This window comes from Pelophylax lessonae (assembly GCF_965119305.1).
Source record: "Pelophylax lessonae genome assembly, chromosome: 1".
In the NCBI taxonomy this organism is placed as follows: domain Eukaryota; kingdom Metazoa; phylum Chordata; class Amphibia; order Anura; family Ranidae; genus Pelophylax; species Pelophylax lessonae.
In genome coordinates this window covers 269,984,325-270,004,580 of record NC_138768.1, presented here as the reverse complement: position 1 = coordinate 270,004,580, position 20,256 = coordinate 269,984,325, and the positions used below count along the sequence as shown (strand labels likewise).

At 42.8% G+C, this 20,256-nt stretch overlaps 1 protein-coding gene across 1 annotated transcript; it reads right to left on the bottom strand.

Moving 5' to 3' along the window:
• Positions 1-2,045: 2,045 nt before the first annotated feature.
• LOC309565248 (macrophage migration inhibitory factor-like) lies at positions 2,046-15,631 on the bottom strand. Its single transcript, XM_082270123.1, has 3 exons — positions 15,394-15,631; positions 10,279-10,451; positions 2,046-2,225 (listed from the first exon to the last, which is right to left on the bottom strand). The coding sequence occupies exons 1-3, from the start codon at positions 15,499-15,501 to the stop codon at positions 2,147-2,149; spliced, it is 360 nt and encodes a 119-aa protein (XP_082126249.1). The 5' UTR covers positions 15,502-15,631; the 3' UTR covers positions 2,046-2,146.
• Positions 15,632-20,256: the final 4,625 nt, after the last annotated feature.

Genomic DNA, 20,256 nt, shown 5'->3' with positions numbered 1-20,256 from the left:
TGTCCAATATGGCAGTTTTCTTGATGGCATGGCCACCTCTTTGCTATGGTAGTCTCTCTGATTAAATTGGCTGTCTCTAGTAATGTGCAGTCTGTCTGAAAATATTATACATGCTACAGTAACATGACCAAGCAGCAGAGATATATAGTAACTAATGCCCCGTACACACGTGCAGATTATCTGCAGACTTACCTTTTCTATGTAGTACAAGGGCCTGCCGGATTGCATACAAATTGAAAGTGTTTAGGTTTGACCTCATATTATATGGTTTTGGTAAGTCTGCAGATAATCTGCACGTGTGTATGGGGCATAAGTAGAACTACTTGACTACTGTACGTAAGTACAGAAAGGCGGTATCTGTACTTTCCTAGAGTAGAATTTTTTTCTCCTACTTCCACTTCACTACATTTTTTCGATGATTTCAATACTTCTACTCCAATATTTTTTTTTGTGCTGCATAGTTACTCGCTACTATTATAAAAATTACCACTGCCAGAACAGTAGATGGCAGGTTTCATGAAGCTCAAAACATGTGTATTATCAGCGCATACGAAAATAATAGCTACTGTATGTATAAATAAAAGCTGCATTTGAAATAATAAAAAACAATATGATGTTCAAACTTTTGACTTCTTTCTTTAATAACTACATAACACAGTACTTGTACTTTTACTTTCAGTACTTGAGTAGCAAAATTTTTAAAAAAACTACTTGCAATACTTAAGTACAAAAAATGTTGAATACTTTAGTACTTCTACTCAAGTCACTTTTTGATCGAGCACTTGTACTTTTACTCAAGTATGGGTTTCGAGTACTTTATACAACTCTGCCAAGCAGTGGATAATGTATATATCTAGCTAAACAAACCGCATTCTCTTTAACTGCTTGCCGACCGCCGCAAGTAGATTTACTGCGGCGGTCAGCCCCTACCAGGCAGAGTGACGTTAATTAACGTCACTAGCCTGGGAGGGTCTGGGGAGCGAGCGCGCGCCCGCGGAGGCGCGCTCCCGCGCGGTCACGCACCCCCCCGCGCGTGTGACCAGCGGACCCGATGTCCGCCGGCCACTCGGCGATCGTCGGGGGAAGAGGGAGAATGTCAGGCAGCTTGTGTAAACAAACTGCCTGTCATTCTCCTCGCTGTAAAGACACTGATTACATGGATCTAGTATGTAGATCCGTTGATCAGTGTCCTTACAGCTAGAGCCACAGCCAATCACAGTAAGAATCACGCCCCTAGGGACACACACAGCCCCTCCCTCCCAAATAAAGTTAACCCCTTCACTACCAGTGTATTTTTACAGTAACAGTGCATATATATAGCACTGATTACTGTAGAAATGTCACTGGTAACCCCAAAAGTGTAAAAAATGTCAGTCAAGGGTCCGATCTGTCCGCCGAAATGTCGCAGTACCGCAAAAAAAATCGCAGATCGCCGCCATTACGCGTTAAAAAAAAAAACAACAAAAATGACAAAAATCTTTCCCTTTGTTAGTAAACGCGATAACTTTTGCGCAAACCAATCAAAATACGCTTTTTGCGATTTTTTTTACCAAACATATGTAGGATAAAACAAATTGGCCAAAAATGTTAAAAAATTTTGATTTTTACATTTTTTTTGGGGAATTTCATATAAAAAAATGTGAAAAATATTGCTATTTTTGCAAAATTGTCGCTCTTTTTTTGTTTATAGCGCGTGATCAAAAAATCGCACAGGTGATCAAATACCACCAAAAGAAAGCTCTGTTTGTGGGAAAAAAAGGACGTCAAATTCGTTTAGGTACAGCGTCGCACGACCGCGCAATTGTCCGTTAAAGTCATGCAGTGCCGAATTGCAAAATACCCCCTGGTCTTTTAGCAGGAAAATCCTCCGGGGCTTAAGTGGTTAAATACACTCTCCTTTACAAACAAGCTATGGCTTTATTTTGTATGTATTTTTTTTTTTTTTGCATTTTGGCACTGAAATGCTTTCCCCCTTACTAATGTGTATATGTTTGCCCATTTGCTATTCATACAATGGTTTTTAATATAAGCCTCAACACAACTGATATTTATGCAAATAAGTGCAGTTTATTCAACAGGACAGCAAAGCATTAGCATGGCAATAAAGAAAAAGGCTTGGAGAAAAGAATGGCATCTGTCCGGCGTATCACAATTCGACTTTCGCAAAAGTAATACTATTCCAACCAACATTAGCACTCTTCACGTCCAAAAAATTGATGTAAACCCTAGGAAAAGAATAAACACAGTGCTATTAATCCACATGAAAACAAATCTAAAACTACCAAATTAAAACATGTATTAACGATGGAATTAGCCAAGATTTTTCCCTAGTCTTTTACATTTCAAAATATTTGCTACTATTGAACTAATTTTTCCAATTAAACTCTACATGATTACATTGATTATTTTTAAATGTTTGTATATAATAAAAAAAAAAAAAAAACACCAGAGACAGTGGATTCCTATTTGAGGATTTATTCGGGCCTGTCTGACTGGGGAAGTGTCAGAAGTGTTTCCCTTGCCTAAAAACTTTGCACTTTAAAGTGTTACTTTCTGCCATTTCAGATACCAAGGTAGAACTGTGTTCAGCCAGTCCTAGGATTTATACACCTCTGCTATACTGAACAGCTGGAAGGTGTCACCCATTTCTTGGTTAATAGGAGTTGAATTGGAATAAATTACTAAATTCTCGTATATGTTTTAGAATGGTAATGTCATTTAAAAATCTTCAATATTTTTAAAAAACGCAGCTTTCATTACAATAATCCCTGTTTCCCAACTGTTTTCCAGCTAAAAGTGGATATGCCAAGACTAATAGCACAGACATGGTCCACTGTTGTCACAATCAAGAACGATCTGAGAAAATGATAGGCAGTCATCACTGGATCATGTGCAGGGGAAGTGACTGGAAGAGGCTGCAGGAGATAAGCAGTGCTGATATGCAGCTAAAGATAAGAATAATGCATGTATTTTATTCAAAAATGGTAATTGCTAATGGTACATTGTGCTTTAGCATACTAAAATGTCATTCAGCTAGTGTGTACTGAATGGGCAAAGTGACAGTTATTCAGTCTTATTAAATTGGCACCCGCATCCTCCTTGCAGATACACAAGTTAGACTCTTCCTTTAACAGTTTCAGTGGAGTGTATTATGTCCAGAACAGAAGCAGGTAGAAATATACTCTGTAGTTTGCTAAAAAATCATTGCAGAGCATGTAGTAGTCCTGTTTTACTTCAATTATATGGTAATACGAAATTTCCATGCATACTTTGTCACAAGGGACCATAATAACGGATATATTTCATAATTACGCCTTCAAACACACTATGTCATAACCTGCTATATCTATTTTCTTGAAAATTGATAAATTCCTACAAAAATAGCTCAGTATAGCATTGTGTTGCCAGGAATTTATTTCCTTAACTTGACTCCTCGCTAAACTCTGTTTTGCCTGTCGTTGGCTCATCCTGCAACTCTTTTGTATGACATTTTTCATAAGTTGTAATGCACTACATGCTACTGCTTAAAACAAGTTTTTTTTTCCTCTGTGTACCAATGGGAAAATTTCTCTTTATTTTGTGTCCCAGAGGCAAAACAGTAAAGGCCCGTACACACGTAGCGATTGTCGGCCGTAAATATTCGGCCGCCGTCCGATCGGCCGATTGTCGGCTAGTTAGTATGATGCTTCCGACAACCAACAGCGAATTTTCGGCCGAACAGAATCTGGCGTGCAGACTTTAAAATTTTTGTTGGCCGTCACCAGAATGGCCGATTGTTCGCCAGTCAGTACAGAATTCGGCCGACAAACAGCAGATTAGCAAGACTGGGCATACTCAGAGAAGAAAAAAGACACGGAAAGTTAACCATCACATGACATCACTTCTGCAGTCGGCTGTTGTTGGCCGACAAAATTTGTGTGCAGTCTTTAGCACTTTTCAGCCGACAGGACAGCACCGGACAAAAGACGGCCGATTGTTCGGCCTACAATAGCTACGTGTGTACGGGGCTTAAAGCGGAGTTCCGGGCAGAGAAACGTTTTTTTTTTTAACATACCCCCGGGACAGTCAGGGCTAGCACATTCCACAATGGCTAGCGTCTGATCTGTCCCGGTTCGCACTTACCTTTTAGAAGAAATACTTACTTAGAAGTTTTCTTCCACAGCGTTTCCATCTCGGTTGTGGGCAGCTGAAGCCGGCGCGGTCCTCTTCTCTGTCTTCTTCCGCGTCTTCGTGACCCAGAATGGGCTGCACCGGCCCCTCTCGTCACTTCCGGTGCGGCGCCGCATTCCTAAACAGCTTCTGGGCATGCCCAGAAGCTGTTTAGCAGGGGAATGCGGCGTCGCCCGGAAATGACGAGCGGGGCCGGTGCGGCGCATTGATTCCTGGGAGCTATGACGTTTAGCTCCCAGGAATCATTGCGAGGCAGGAAGTGACGGGGAGAGCCTCGGCGCTGGAGGAGGAAACTGTCATAGGTGAGTATTTACGATCGTCAATTACAAGGTGAGTTTTAAAAAAAAAAAAATCTAACTATCCAATTCCTTTTCAGGTTAGGCTGAACTAGCGGACGGGCACAAAAAAAAAAAATATCGTTTTTGTGCCCGGAACTCCGCTTTAAGGCTGGCTATAGATGGGTCCATTTTTTTTTTTTTTGATTAGACAAAGGGATAACTCCCTACTGTGCTATTGTATTCTGACAGTGAGAACTCTTCTGCTTTCAGAATACACTGATATCAGCACTGCAGCTGCTGATCTAATGAAAATGACAACATTACAAAATTCATCCGGTTCCTGCTGAACTGGCCAAATTTTGATCAATCGAAGGCCAGTGTAAGTCAGATATAATATCCCTAAGTGGGGGAAATGCCCCTCTTAGATAGGTGTCCCCAAACAGGTGTTCTCATTTGAAGAATTCTTGTTACCTTTTGTCCTGGGGACAACGCTAAAATTGTGGATTCACCCTCACTTTCTTTCATGTTGATAATGGTCACCTGTACAAATAAAGTGACTGTACAATGGGGACACAGACAGTAAAAAAAACTTGACAGAGGGTCTAAAAGAGGCTTTATTCCCCAGGATCTTGCCAGAAGGAGAGTAACGTCACACTCGCATAGGCGCCGAAGATGAAAGACAGGAGTGGAGAAGATCATTTTGATTTGAAAATGATTTGTGTCTTCTATATCTGTCTAGAGATTAGTGTTAAAAAAATTACACATTTGGAACAGGTCCAACAATATCCAAGTGACACAGTGCTATGATTCTTTATAGCCAGTGTAAGCAGCCAATCAATCTTTCAATGAAAGGTCAATGGCTGCTGTTTGGAATTGGTTCTGCAATGTCTGTTCTCTTTCATGGGAACAGCTCAGTGAGCATACACAGGAATGTTATAGATGCTGCCATTCCACATTCCCTGAATACAAGTGACCATTCTTTTGGGAGGGATGTGGGAATTTGCCCTTTTGTCACTGACCCTTTCTTGATAGTTGGTCTGTATCAACCACCCACTGTAAAGTACTGGCCTTCTCTTACTGACCCCATTTCATTTCTGGTTCAAGTCTACCTACCAAATTCTACACAGCTATTGTCTTCATACTGACTCGTGCCTGCTCTCTGGTTAATGTGTTGTGATTGCTTATTTGCCAATCTTTATTACTAAAGATGTCATGTATTCAACTGAAATTCTAAAACTGGTCTATCTTGGCCAGTAATACATCTTAAAGCAGAACAAAGCCCGTCGATTTAACAGTTTTCCAAAACAGTTACATTTAAGGCCCCTTTCACACATGCCGCTCCATCAGCGGACTCCGTTTTTCTCAGCGGGGGATCGATCCGCTGATCCCCCGCTGAGCAGGCGGATGGCCAGCTCTGTCTCCGCGCTGTGTGCAGAGACAGAGCTGTCTCTGTTGGTGAATTGGATGAGAACAGACCGCCTGTCCGTTCTCATCCGATCCACCAGACGGATGGAAAATAGGGTTTTCTCCCGCCCAGATTTGACGGACAGGATCAGATCGGATGTCAGTGGACATGTCTCTGCTGACATCCGATGCCCGATAGAGATGCATGGGGCATCCGTTCAGATCCGCCTGAAAAACTGACAGGTGGATCTGAACGGTCCGCAAGTGTAAAAGGGGCCTAAGGCATACTGTGAATGGTAACTGTCACAGATGTTACTATGCAATGTCAACTGAAATGTAAAGCCATCAAATGGCTGGAGTCATAACTGATCACATGTGCAGCACCCTGGCAACGGTAGATCAAACAGAGACTAATGCTGGCCATACACTAGCCGAAAAATCGTTAGAAAATCTGTCATTTGGTCCGATCGTTAATTTTTCGTCCAGTTAATGGGCAAAAATAGAAAATTGTTTTTAACTTTTCAGAGCTGAAAAATTGAAGGAACAGTTTGGGAAATTCTGCCACATGAACAATAAATTGAAAAGGTTAATGTGTTTCTCGGCCAAACTGTTTGCACTAGGCATATGTGACAATCTGAACGAAAAACACATTTATGTCCATTGAACGATTTATTGTTCAAAATTTGGTCATTACATGATGGCACCATTGTCTGCTCTCACGGCAGATTTTTCATTTTTCGAAAATTAGTTTGAACCATTTTTCGGCTAGTGTATGGCCAGCTTAAGATGGTGACTTTAATGGCTGTATAGTAGGAGAGGAGGATTTAGCTCTACTTTAAAATATTCTCTTACTTTATGAAAGCAACTGACATTTAGAAAACATTCAGGTACCCAGAGGTCTCTGCACATACCTGTATGCTATGCTTCACCTGAACCAGGCTGACAACTAAACCTATTGATTTAACAGGTTAAAAAAAGCTTGTGCTCACAACCGAATTGTCAAACCATCAACTGGCTGGTGATATAACTGATAACATGTGCAGCACCATGGCAGGTGCAGATTAAACAAAGGATGGTAAGCTTCCTTGGCTAAAAAGGATAGGAAGGTTTAGTTCCTTTTTAAAGCAGAACTATACTCACCTTCAATCCAGTGATGTGCTGTCCTAGAACTTCCAGGTCTCGATTGCTGGCTGCCGCCATTGGCTGGGCTGTGATGACATCAATCCTGCCCATGCACAGGAGTGTCATCAGCTTCGATATTGCTGAATTTGTGCAGGGAGCTGCGCATGTAAAGCTCAGTGTACAGGGGTGGAAAAACAGGTAAGCAACTTCAATGCAGAACAGACAAAGCATGTCTCTTCTGCATTAAAAATCCTGCCTGTTCACCTATGTTTTGTTTTGGACTAAAGTTCCACTTTAAATTAAACTACAGTATGTGATAACTGTGTAGTAATACAGCTGCAAGAAAAAGTATGTGAACCCTTTGGAATTATATGGATTTCTGCACAAATTGGTCATAAAATGTGATCTGATCACAACAATAGACAATCACAGTCTGCTTAAACTAATAACACACAAAGAATGAAATGTTGCCATGTTTTTATTGAACGCACCACGTAAACATTCACAGTACAGGTAGAATCTTCTGAGGGAGTTTCGCGTGTATGAATCCCTGTCGTTTTATAAAATTAACCAACAGAAATCTGAAGCGCTTTCGGTCGGGCTGCCGTCCGCTCTCTCGAATCTCCTCAGAGCTGATTTCCCTTTCAAATGGGGTTCGTCCCATATTCGATACCTGGGGATCTCTCTCCCGAATTGCCCGAGTAGGATCTTTGAATACAACTTCCCTCCTCTTTTAGCCCAAATAAAGAGAGATCTAGAAGGCTGGCGGAGCGGGAGGTTTTCCTGGTTTGGCCGCTGCAATATTATCAAGATGAATGTGATGCCTCGCCTTCTCTACGTGCTACAGGCATTGCCCATAGCCGTCCCGTCTTCTTTTCTCAAGAAGGTGAATCGGTTGTTCCGGGAGTTCCTATGGACCAGGGGCCCTCCGCGCTTGGCATTACGGGTTCTTCGTATGCCCAAATTATGTGGCGGCATGGCGTTGCCAGATGCTACGCTCTACTACGAGGCCTGTCATCTGTCTTGTTTTGAGCTTCATGAGTCATCTACTGTTCTGGCAGTGGTAATTTTTATAATAGTAACAAGTAACTATGCAGCACAAAAAAAAAAGTATCGGAGTAGAAGTATTGAAATCATTGAAAAAATGTAGTGAAGTAAAAGTGGAAGTAGGAGAAAAAAATTATACTCTAGGAAAGTACAGATCCTGCTTTTCGATACTTAAGTACAGTAGTGAAGTAGTTCTACTTAGTTACTATACATCTCTGGAATTGTTGACTTGCATAAAGCTGGAAAGGGTTATAAAAGTATCTCCAAAAGCCTTGCTGTTCATCAGTCCACGGTAAGACAAATTGTCTATAAATGGAGAAAGTTTAGCACTGCTGCTACTCTCCCTAGGAGTGGCCGTCCTGTAAAGATGACTGCAAGAGCACAGCGCAGACTGCTCAATGAAGTGATGAAGAATCCTAGAGTGTCAGCTAAAGACTTACAAAAGTCACTGGCAAATGCTAACATCCCTGTTAGCGAATCTACAATACGTAAAACACTAAACAAGAATGGATTTCATGGGATGATACCACAGAGGAAGCCACTGCTGTCCAAACAAAACATAGCTGCACGTTTACAGTTTGCACAAGAGCACCTGGATGTTCCACAGCAGTACTGGCAAAATATTCTGTGGACAGATGAAACCAAATTTGAGATGTTTGGAAGAAACACACAACACCATGTGTGGCAAAAAAGAGGCACAGCCCACCAACATCAAAACCTCTTCCCAACTGTGAAGTATGGTGGTGGGGGCATCATGGTTTGGGGCTGCTTTGCTGTGTCAGGGCCTGGACGGATTGCGATCATTGAAGGAAAAATGAATTCCCAAGTTTATCAAGACATTTTGCAGGAGAACTTAAGGCCATCTGTCTACCAGCTGAAGCTCAACAGAAGATGGGTGTTGCAACAGGACAATGAATAAATAAAAATCAGGTGCGCTAACCAAAAAACAACATACAATCATAAACATCAAAGTATAAATGAGTGCTGTGACAATAAATGGATGCTAGTGCTGCGATATATAGGTGCAATAACAAAACAAGTGAAAAATCAATACATCTGAATCAAAAAACACCCTTGTGTATCAAACGATAGTGTCCAACCAAATAAGTGTCCAAAAAATAGTCCAAATATAATGTGAACAGGTGAAAAAAGGTCAATATCCAAAACTCTCCGGTGAAGAAACAATAAGACTGAAATTGTGTAGACCACGTGAAGGAAGGTTCAGCGTCCCACCACCAGCTTTACTGCTTACCAGAAGATGGAGTTAATAAGGGCATAAAAAGATAGCTCTGCTCCAGAGATAATGCAGCGAAGAGAAAAGCTCCAAATGAATAAGGCTGGCACTATTCCCCAAAGAAAAGAGTGGCTGGACTCTTACCAGAAGGGATGTTAACTCGAGCCTTGAACAATATACCACTCCTGTCCTGCACGAAATCAATATGGGATGGATCTCTGGTACAATCTCATATATCTTGTCCTTGCTTCTGGGCGGTTAAACTTTGCTTTTCTAAAACTCTTCGGATCCGACACACACCCGCAAAAAGACAAAACCCGACACAAGGCGCATAAAGCACATTTGATATCGCTGCCCCTCTTCATTTCCCTTACTTTTGCAGGACAATGACCCAAAGCATAGAAGTAAATCAACAACAGAATGGCTTAAACAGAAGAAAATATGCCTTCTGAAGTAGCCCAGTCAGAGTCCTAACCTCAACCCAATTGAGATGCTGTGGCATGACCTCAAGAAAGCGATTCACACCAGACATCTCAAGAATATTTGAAACAGTTCTGTATAGAGGAATGGTCAGGAAATACTCCTGACCATTGTACACATCTGATCTGCAACTACAGGAAACGTTTGGTTGAAGTTATTGCTGCCAAAGGAGGTTCAACCAGTTATTAAATCCAAGGGTTCACATACTTTTTCCACCTGCACTGTGAATGTTTACATGGTGTGTTCAATAAAAACATGGCAACATTTCATTCTTTGTGTGTAATTAGTTTAAGCAGACTGTGCTTGTCTATTGTTGTGACTTAGATGATGATGATGATCAGATCACATTTTATGACCAATTTGTGCAGAAATCCATATTATTCCAAAGGGTTCACATACTTTTTCTTGCAGCTGTATATTTGACATGTTACCTTTTGTGTTCCATGACCATCTTAAATACCTGGCCTGAGAGGTAAGGCATTGAGCACATCAGTATTTATTACCCTCATCATTCGTTAGAAAAAAAATAACATGTAGACTTGCCTCTCGGGGGATATGTGCAGCTTTTTATTCAGAAATTCACACAGAAGTTTGGAGTAATTTTCATTTTGTGGACCTCCAGTCTTTCCAATGCTTTGCAATGAGCACACAGCACAAGGATCCGATGTATTCCCAAAAGTCAGCTGCTGATCAGTGTTAATTAATATAGCAAAGTACTAAAAAGACAAAAAAGAAACATGGGAATTATTCAGTGAACAAAGTGGAATATGTTCAGGTAGAACTATTTCATTTGGGATAGAGCAAGGGAGGGTTATAACCCCTGTCAGATTTTTATTTTAACCATCTGTATCCCATTGCTGAGAATTTCCTTCACTTCCTGCCCCATAGCCAAACAGGAAGTGAAAGGTAATCCCTGCAAATTAGGGAAATTCCCTTGGGACCCCCAGGTCACCACAACTAGTGTTGCAATTACATGATCTCCCCTCCAATGCTTTTCCTGGGACAACCCAAAATTTAGGATTTTCTTTTATTTTCACTTTCAATGATAATGGTAAACAGGTCAAATTAAAGAAGCTGAATCTCTGTAATGGGCGGACAGACAGCAAAAAAAAAAAACCCGACAAGCGTTTGAATCCCTCTCTATACAAAACTAAAAAAAAAAAAAAAAAAAGTTTTGCCTTTAGTTATACTTTAAGACTGTGCTCTAAAGGAAAAGGCAGAAATAACCTTTTATTGTTTTAAATCATAACTCCACTTTTGTTGAGAAGAAATGATTCCTCTCTGGGTGATTATGTACATTAGAAGGATTTTTAACAAACTTTGTTCTAGATTCCTACCTTTTGTTATTCTGAAGAAACCCCTGTGTGTTTGCCTGTGTCCATGTGGGAAAATGAATCTAATGGGATGTGGTTTCATAATTATCAATCAGCTGTGCACCTGCAGGGCACTAATGAGGAAATCTGCTGGGCCTGCATTCCTTTAGCCGTGATTTCCTATTGGGAGTACCTCACCAAAAATGAAATTTTTGTTGCAGGGGATGCCTGAAATCTGACTTGTATCTTAGTGCAGACTTCTGGGAAAATAAGTGAGCCAATCACACAAGCAGGAAATGATGTTTGTGGGGGGCGTTCTGTACACATTCTGTGTACAGAACACCTCCAGGTCGCCATATTGCATTGCATTTTACAGAAAATTACAGCGGCTGCAGATTGAAAAGGAAAGTTCATTTTTAATAACAGTCAATTACAGTATATGACTTGTGTCACAATTGTATACGTTATATCATTTTTTATTTATTTGCTACTTTTTTTTCCCCTACGACAGTGGAGTTACCCTTTAATTATAACTTTTTATTCTATTTTGTACTAAAATACGGCAAGTAAAACACAACACTTATGCATCTACTAATAGGCAAATCATTATCACAGAGGAATTAGGTTTGACTACAGGGATTAAGTATGAAAAATATTTGCCATAGGTACAGATGAGCACAGGAATGTCCGAATCCTAGCCTGAACCCACCTGAGATATCCTGCCAGGAAGCTGTTATGACAGACCACCAATTATCAGCGGTCAAAGCAGAGGCGCAGCAAGAAGCTTCAGGGCCCCTGTGTAAAAAACCATGAAGGGCCCCCCTGACCTCTGGTCCCAGGACCCTTCCCAATGGTTCAGAAGTCCTTTTCTCCAATCGTGGGGCCCTTAATTATAGTCCTGCAGCGGGACCCCTTCCTGGCGTCTTGGGTAGAGTTGCCAGATTTTTTTAAAGCCAATCCTAAAGAATTTAGCAGTGCACAGCAAATTATGTTTTGTAGTATACACTATACATATATTTTGTGATTAAATAACAATTCTAATAGTATATATTTAATCACAAGAGTCCCCGATTACATCAGAGTCCACAGGGTTGCCTCTTTACATCAGAATACACAGAGTTCTGTTTTACATCTAAATACGAAAAGTTTCCCATTTACATCTGAATCCACAGAGTTACCTTTTACACTGCAAGGGGGAACTCTGCAGACTGTGATATATAAAGGAGAACTCTGGGGACTTTGATTTAAGGAAGAACAGTGAGAACTCTGATGTAAGGGGAACACTGCAGACTATGGTCTAAAGGGTAACTCTGATATAAGGGGGTCCCTGGTAACCAGAGCCCCCACTTACATCATCGTTCCCAGCATGCCCCTTTAATCAGGGTTCTCAGAGCCCCTGTTACTTCAGAGTCTGCAGAATTTCCACTTGTACTGTAAGTGCCTTTTTATACGAGCGGACTGATTGGGCCACCCATTGTTCTCTATGCGCCTGCATCTGTTCTGATAAAAACAGACAGGTGGGGATTCGCTCACCATCCATCTAGCGAATCGGATGAGAATCATATGTAAAACCGAAGGGCGGTCCGTTTACATCTAACCGGCCCATAGAGAACAGCAGTCTGTCTGCTGAGCAGGCGGTTCTGCTTAACAGAGTCCACCCACGTGAAAGAGCCCTTAGGGGGAGCTCTGTGGACTCTAATGTAAAGGGGAAATCTGATGTAAGGGGTGCTCTGGGAACCCTGATGTAAGGGAATCTTGGCTCAACAAAGCCCCCACTTACATCAGAGTTCCCCTTTACATTACAGTCCACAGAGCTCTCCCCTACATTAGTGTGCTCAGAAGCTGGCAAGAGAAGGGAGGGAGGGGGAACACTTTACTCAACATGGAGACTCGGACTGGTTACACATTTCCTCCTCTATCTAGTTGTCTGCTGTTGGGCTTTCCCACTCACTCAACCCCTTTGTGAGGCACAGCACTGCCAGGGATTTGAATGTGGGCAGGGCCGCTGGACCACACAGCAGGAGAGGGGCAGGAGGAGGAGGAGCCGATCCTGGTCTCTCTCTCCTCTCCTGTCCATGCAAGGAGGGGGAGGGCGGGCTTTCAGTGCTGGGTCTATGCAATGTGAGAGAGTGTATACACTCTCTGCTCATAACTGCACCCAGCTATTATTGAGCCACTTTCCGGGCTTTTGGGGCCCCACCACAGTGGTGAAACACCAGAGCCAGTTCGCAAGTGTGACTCTTGCGACCCTGGTAGTTCCACCACTGGGTCAATGCACTCCCCACCCTGCAGCCACTTGGGCCAGGGAATGTCATGCTCGCTTATGCTTGGCGGTCCACAGTGACAGCTTCCTGGTAGGATAGGGGTAGGATCCAAATATGCTTGAGTCTATCAATGGCAATGGGCAAACAATGATCTGGTATTGATGTTTTCAGTGCCTGATAAGGTCCAAGATTTCAGGAGCTAAGGTTAGTGTTAAAGCCGAAGTCCAAAAAAAAAAATATCTTTGGTCAGTCAGTTGCGAATAATAGATTAATGTACCTCTGTCAGCACTGTGTGTTGCAATCAGGTCCTCCTTGCCCATCTTTTGTTAAGCTCCTTTCCGAGCACTAGTTTAACGGGTTTGATTTGCCTTGGGGATCTGCAAGATTCCTCACCGCACCCTCTGTAGTTCTTCAGCTGCAACTGCTTACATAAAGTACAGCAGCGTGGGATTTAAGCTGGCCATACACGAGTAGAATTTAATTTGAAGTTTTCCCTTTAAGAGTGTTCGTTTGAAGGTCTGATCATTAGTGAGGTCAAATCGATGTTTTTGACTGCAGTGACATGAATATTCGAAGGAGCAGGATGGAAAATCTTTATCAGAGAAACCAATTTCCAACCGAGTATGTGATTTTCATTCACTCCAAAATCAAATTTTAAAAGCAAACTAGATTTTGAAGTACTTTGGAATGACATTTACCAAGTCACCAAATGTACTAAGAATTTTCATTTTTTGCCTTCCCTGTTTCATCCCCCATCTTTCCCTGCCTCTGGCCACCTTTCACCCATTTTTATCCACAGCCACATGTGTTTGTGAGAGATGTAGTTAAATTAGTAAGGGAAGATGTCGGGATAAAAGTGTGCCCCTGCATTAAATCCTCCCACCAGCTCCAGAGGATTTAAAATAAATCTGCACATAACCAAGACCTCAAAGAAATGGAATACAGCATATCTCAGAAAGTGTCCAATGGGAAAAAGAATGCGTTGATTGGGAAACATATTGTAATGATTCAGTCACAGGAGAAATCGATCCTGGAATTGGGCTTGAGTGTTAGGATTTAAATAGGATAAAATATTCAGTACAATAGATTTCTGCAAAGGCCACTTCTTCAACCAAAGGAAGCCTATAATAGTAGAGGCAATACATTTACCTATCCAGTGGCCTTCCAGTGACAGGGTCACTTTAAGGGTTAAATGCCAGATCTGGGTTGCTATCAAACCATTCACTACAACCAGTTTCTGAAAGATGCAATATTATGATTGAAATTATAGTTATAAGTAAAAGTATATTGTAATGTGTATTCTCAGCATTGTACAATCTGCTTCCCCAATGACACCTATGTGATTTGTCACACATCAGCCAATGGGCAGCAATACATGACTAGAGAAATGCCATTATTGTCTATGAAAAATGCATAAAAACGCATCAAATACCCATAAAAAAAAAAAAAAAGAACAAAAAATGCTTGAAAATGTAGATGCACAAGTGTGAACAAGGTTTACTAACAGCTATATAAAGGACTTTGAGAACCTTCTTCATTGGCTGATAGGATTATTTAGAATGGTCCTCAAGGGCATTAGGAGCTAATGATGTATATACACAACATGATTGATTAATATGAAAATCATTTGGTTAGAAGGGCTGCATTTTTCAGAAACTGCTTAGCCAGTAAATACTTTGATAGGAAGAAAATGATTACTGACATGCACCAAATTTTATGTTGGAAATATTCTATTCCCTTTGATTTAAGATGGCTATTTTCATGTAAGCAAAGGCAATCGTTCACATATTCTAAAGCAAACTTCCTTTATCGCATTTCAAACACTGGCTATTTAGCTAAAATAACCAACGCCAGCCAAACTCTCCATATAGAACGTAAACCAATGCCAGCCAAACTCTCCATATAGAACGTATAACAAAATACCCATAAACTCATTAAGTGTGGGTTGTATTTGAAAAAAAAAAAAAATCAAAAGGAATGTATTAATCAAAAAGTCATATTCCATTTCAATAGATTTTGTAAAACAGCAACAAACATTACAAACATACATTGACCTCTAAGGAGACAGCATACAGCATTACCTTGGCTGGCACATCCATGGCCTTTTCAAGCAATAGGACCAGGTCAGATGCCAGAGATGGAGGTACAGCACTCTGGCATACATTGGTGTGCAAGGTGAACATAGGCATGATGAGATTATTAAACGGTCAGCAGTCCAGGGATTTATAATGGGTACCAGGCAGCAGCTGCAGTTGTTCGTAGATTTTGAAACAGTTTAGCAATAGGACTCTTACTCAAATCTAATTATTGCACAAGCTACATAAACTCCACCCAACCCAACCCAGCCCATCCCTTTTTTTGGCACAAATTTAACATAACACTTATACAATCTATTTGATCTGGCCGTGACTATTTAGACTGATAGCTTGACAATGTTTTCTGTGTAGTACTTGGGGTAGAAATGAATGCCTGTATACGTATGCGTTATATTTGCTGTATGTGTCATGCTGCTTAGTTCTCCTCTTGCCCAGTTCTTTTTTTTTTTTGGCAATCAGATGACTTTCACAGTAATATCGGAAGGAGATTTATTTCTCAGTCCTACACAAGCAAACCATTGAGACATGATTTTTACAGCTCTGCCACCAGTAAATCAATTAAAGATTTTTTATTTTTTTTGTAAATACTATGCAGTACATACTGTGCTATGTTCCAAAATTGTCCTTGTGCTAATTTGAATAAAAGATTTAAAATTTTAGAAATGGGACTAAAGCCTAGTACACACGCAACGAATTTCCGCCGACCGGTCGTCCGTCTTTTGTCCAGAGTTGTGTTTTGTTGGTTGGAATGTGCCTAGACTGCACACGAATTTTCCCGCGCAACAAAATTCTACTTCAGAAGTGATGTCATGTGTTGGATTGCTTTGTATGTGTTCTTTTTTCTCTGAGCATGCCCAGTCTTGCTCATAAGATTTTTCCCTGTCGAAATCTGTACTGACTGCATGAAAATCGGCCGTGTTTTGACGGTGGACAAAAGTTTTATAGCCTGCACACCAGGATTTTTTCGGCCGAAAAGTCGGAGTCGGAAGCATCATACTAACAAGCTGAAAATCGGCAGATCGGTCGTCAGGCGAAAATTCCCGGCCGAATTTCGACGCGTGTGTACGAGGCTTAAATCATTTTGATTGTAATGCATCACGGCACTTTCCTTTAAGTCGAGTAAACTTGCCTTATGTATGGCTAAAATGGACAGATAAAGCAGATCACAATTTGGATATGTAAATCATTCTGTGACATCAAAACACATTACTATCAGTAGTAACTTCTATGAATCTTTAAAAAGTGTTGAAATTCATTAGCACCAGAGGGGTGTTCAGATTGCTTTTCCGGTCTCTTAGTTGGCTAAGTTGAACATTTGTGTTTTACCATATGTTAAACCAGCGGTCCCCAAACTTTTTGCCACCGGGGACCAGTATCGTGGTGCCAGGGGGTTGTGTGGGATGTGTGTGTTTGACGCGGGCGATTTGTTGGGGCAATGACTGGTGTGTTAGCACTTCAATCATCACATGGTTGATATGGGTTCAGGATGATTGAAGCACATTATTTCTATTATTATATTGTATTATAAAATGAAATAGTTCAACTTACCATATTGCAGAATCAGAAGGAGCTCCGAGTGTGCCACCTGCCACCAGATGCTGCGTGTCACTTGTTGCTGTCGCCTGCCACCAGATGCTGCATGTCACTTGCTGCCATAGTCCCCTGCCATCAGATGCTGCGTGTCCCTTGCGACGTCACCTGTCACCAGATGCTGCGTGTCACTTGCTGTTGTCGCTTGCCACCAGATGCTGTGTTTCACTTGCTGCTGTAGTCGCCTGCCACCAGATGCTGCGCGTCCCTTGCCGCCGTCACCTGTCACCAGATGCTGCATGCCACTTGCTGCCGTAGTTGCCTGCCACCAGATGCTGCGTGTCACTTGCTGCCATAGTCGCCTGCCACCAGATGCTGCGCGTCACTTGCTCCCATAGTCGCCTGCCACCAGATGCTGCGCATCACTTGCTTCCATAGTCGCCTGCCACCAGATGCTGCGCATCACTTGCTTCCATAGTCGCCTGCCACCAAATGCTGCATGTCACTTGTGTCGTAGTCGCCTGCCACCAGATGCTGCGTGTCACTTGCTGCCGTAGTTGCCTGCCACCAGATGCTGCGTGTCACTTGCTGCCATTGCCTGCCACCAGATGCAGTGTGTCACTTGCTGCCATCGCCTGCAACAAGATGCAGTGTGTCACTTGCTGCCGTCGCCTGCCACCAGATGCTGCATGTCACTTGCTGCTGTCGCCTGCCACCAGATGCTGCATGTCACTTGCTGCCATCGCCTGCCACCAGATGCTGCGTGTCACTTGCTCCTGTAGCTGCCTGCCACCAGATGCTGGGTGTCATTTGCTGCCGTAGTCGCCTGCGACCAGATGCTGGGTGTCACTTGCTGCCATAGTCACCTGCCTCCAGATGCTGCATGTCACTTGCTGCCATAGTCGCCTGCCACCAGATGTTGCGTGTCACTTGCTGCCGTCGCCTGCCACCAGATGTTGGGTGTCACTTGCTGCCGTAGTCGCCTGCCACCAGATGCTGTATGCCACTTGCTGCCGTAGTCGCCTGCCACCAGATTTGCTGCCATAGTCGCCTGCCACCAGATGCTGCATGTCACTTGCTGCCGTAGTCGCCTGCCACCAGATGCTGCATGTCACTTACTGCCACAGTTGCCTGCCACCAGATGTTGGGTGTCACTTGCTGCCGTAGTCGCCTGCCACCAGATGCTGTATGCCACTTGCTGCCATAGTCGCCTGCCACCAGATTTGCTGCCATAGTCGCCTGCCACTAGATGCTGCATGTCACTTGCTGCCGTAGTCGCCTGCCACCAGATGCTGCGTGTCACTTACTGCCGTAGTTGCCTGCCACCAGGTGCTGAGTGCCGCTTGCTGTCATCGCCTGCCACAAGATGCAGTGTGTCACTTGCCGCTGTCACCTGCCACCAGATGCTGTTTTTCACTTGCTGCTGTAGTCGCCTGCCACCAGATGCAGTGTGTCACTTGCCGCTGTCGCCTGCCACCAGATGCTGCATGTCATTTGCTGCCGTAGTCGCCTGCCACCAGATGCTGCGTGTCACTTGCTGCCGTAGTCGCCTGCCACCAGATACTGCATGTGACTTGCTGCCGTAGTCGCCTGCCACCAGATGCTGCGTGTCACTTGCTGGCGTCGCCTGCCAACAGATGCAGTGTGCCACTTGCTGCCGTCGCCTGCCACCAGATGCAGTGTGCCACTTGCTGCCGTAGTCGCCTGCCACCGGATGCTGCGTGTCACGTGCCGCCATCATCTGCCACCAGATGCATGTCACTTGCCGCCGTCGCCTACTACCAGATACAGCTCAAGCACCAGGATAGTGTAGCCTGCCAGCCCAAACACCAGATGCAGATTGTCTCTACAAGCTGGCATAAAAAATTCTTAAAGGTTTTCTGCAGTGGATACACTTTCATGTATCCTTCTTGCAGCCTCTACCCAGCAGTTTGGCATCCCTGTATTCAAAAGTGGGGAAGCGGGCACATGCACAGTTGCTATTCGGTCCTGACAGTAACAAGGCAGAGTAGCAGTTATGCGAGGCAGGCAGGCAGGGGGAGATGATGTCATCTCTCTGCTTGCCAGCTGCACCACTTTCAGTGCAGCTTTTGCAGCCTGGCTGCAAACAGGGCACAGATCAGTACCTGTCTGCGGCCCCGAGGGCCCCTGTGTTAAACCATTTGTGGACTGAAAGCAGATCTTCACTGCATCTGAGCACCACAAACCAACGCTATTTAATTAATTTGTAACATTCAAAGCAAACTCCCCCATCCATGTCCCCATGCCTTATGTTGCTGAGAAATCACTTTGAAAAAAAAAACCCTAGCATTTTTGTCTGTGGCCATCTTGAGTAAGGGCAAATAATTCATATAGCATTTACTTCCTGGAATCCATCTGCTTTTAGCTCAAGCCTATATGAAGGAGAGTGTACTCAGCTGAGAACGCTCCTCCTCCCTTCCTGAAAGCTCCTGGGATGTATGAAATAATTTACCTTGGCAAGAAACCAGGAAGTACCTGAAGAAATGTAAAAAAAAAAAAAAAAAGTTTAAAACAAGTAAATATGATATGCTTTCCTAACCATTTACTAATACTAGCACCATGAGGATTAAAAATTGTTGATTGGGAGAGTGAAGGTCCACTTTAGGATGTACACTATACAACCTGAAGAAGTTTTATCTAAATAATTAGTGCTTATGAGAAATGGCTCTTCCCCCCAATCAACTCTCCACTCCCTTTTTTTCTGTGCTCTCAGACAGCTTTAAAAATTCAGCACTTCGAACAGATGTAGGGAAGAGAAGACTGTAGATACACAGGTACAACTTATGTAGGAGGATTTGTTTCATCTCTGTATCCCCTGAGGCCAGTCCCTTCACTGAGTATATGGAATGGTTTACAACCACCGTAAAGGACGGAAAAAAATTTCAATAAAAAAAAACAATAAACACAAAATGTGAGAATAATTGTTTATTAAAAAAAGAATAGCGCGCAAATGCAAAAGAAATTACTACCAAATCTGAAGACAATCCATAAATAAAAATGGGGGTTTGGTCCCACCATATGGCCATATTGTGCTCAAGCCCACTACTGCATCAAAGTACCCCATTATCAGTGGGTCCTACACTATCCATGAAAAAGAGATGAATCAAGCCTTTCTAACCCTTGGAGATAATACTCCTTGCTGGGAGAGATGTGCAAATGCACCACAGGGGACTCCTCCTATATCCACTTGATGGTGGACACTGATTGAGTACAGGTGTGTGTGGGGGGGTGGGGAGGGTTGCTCAACCTCGATAGTCTGGTCAGACCGAATACATAATAAACAGGCAAAAAATTTTT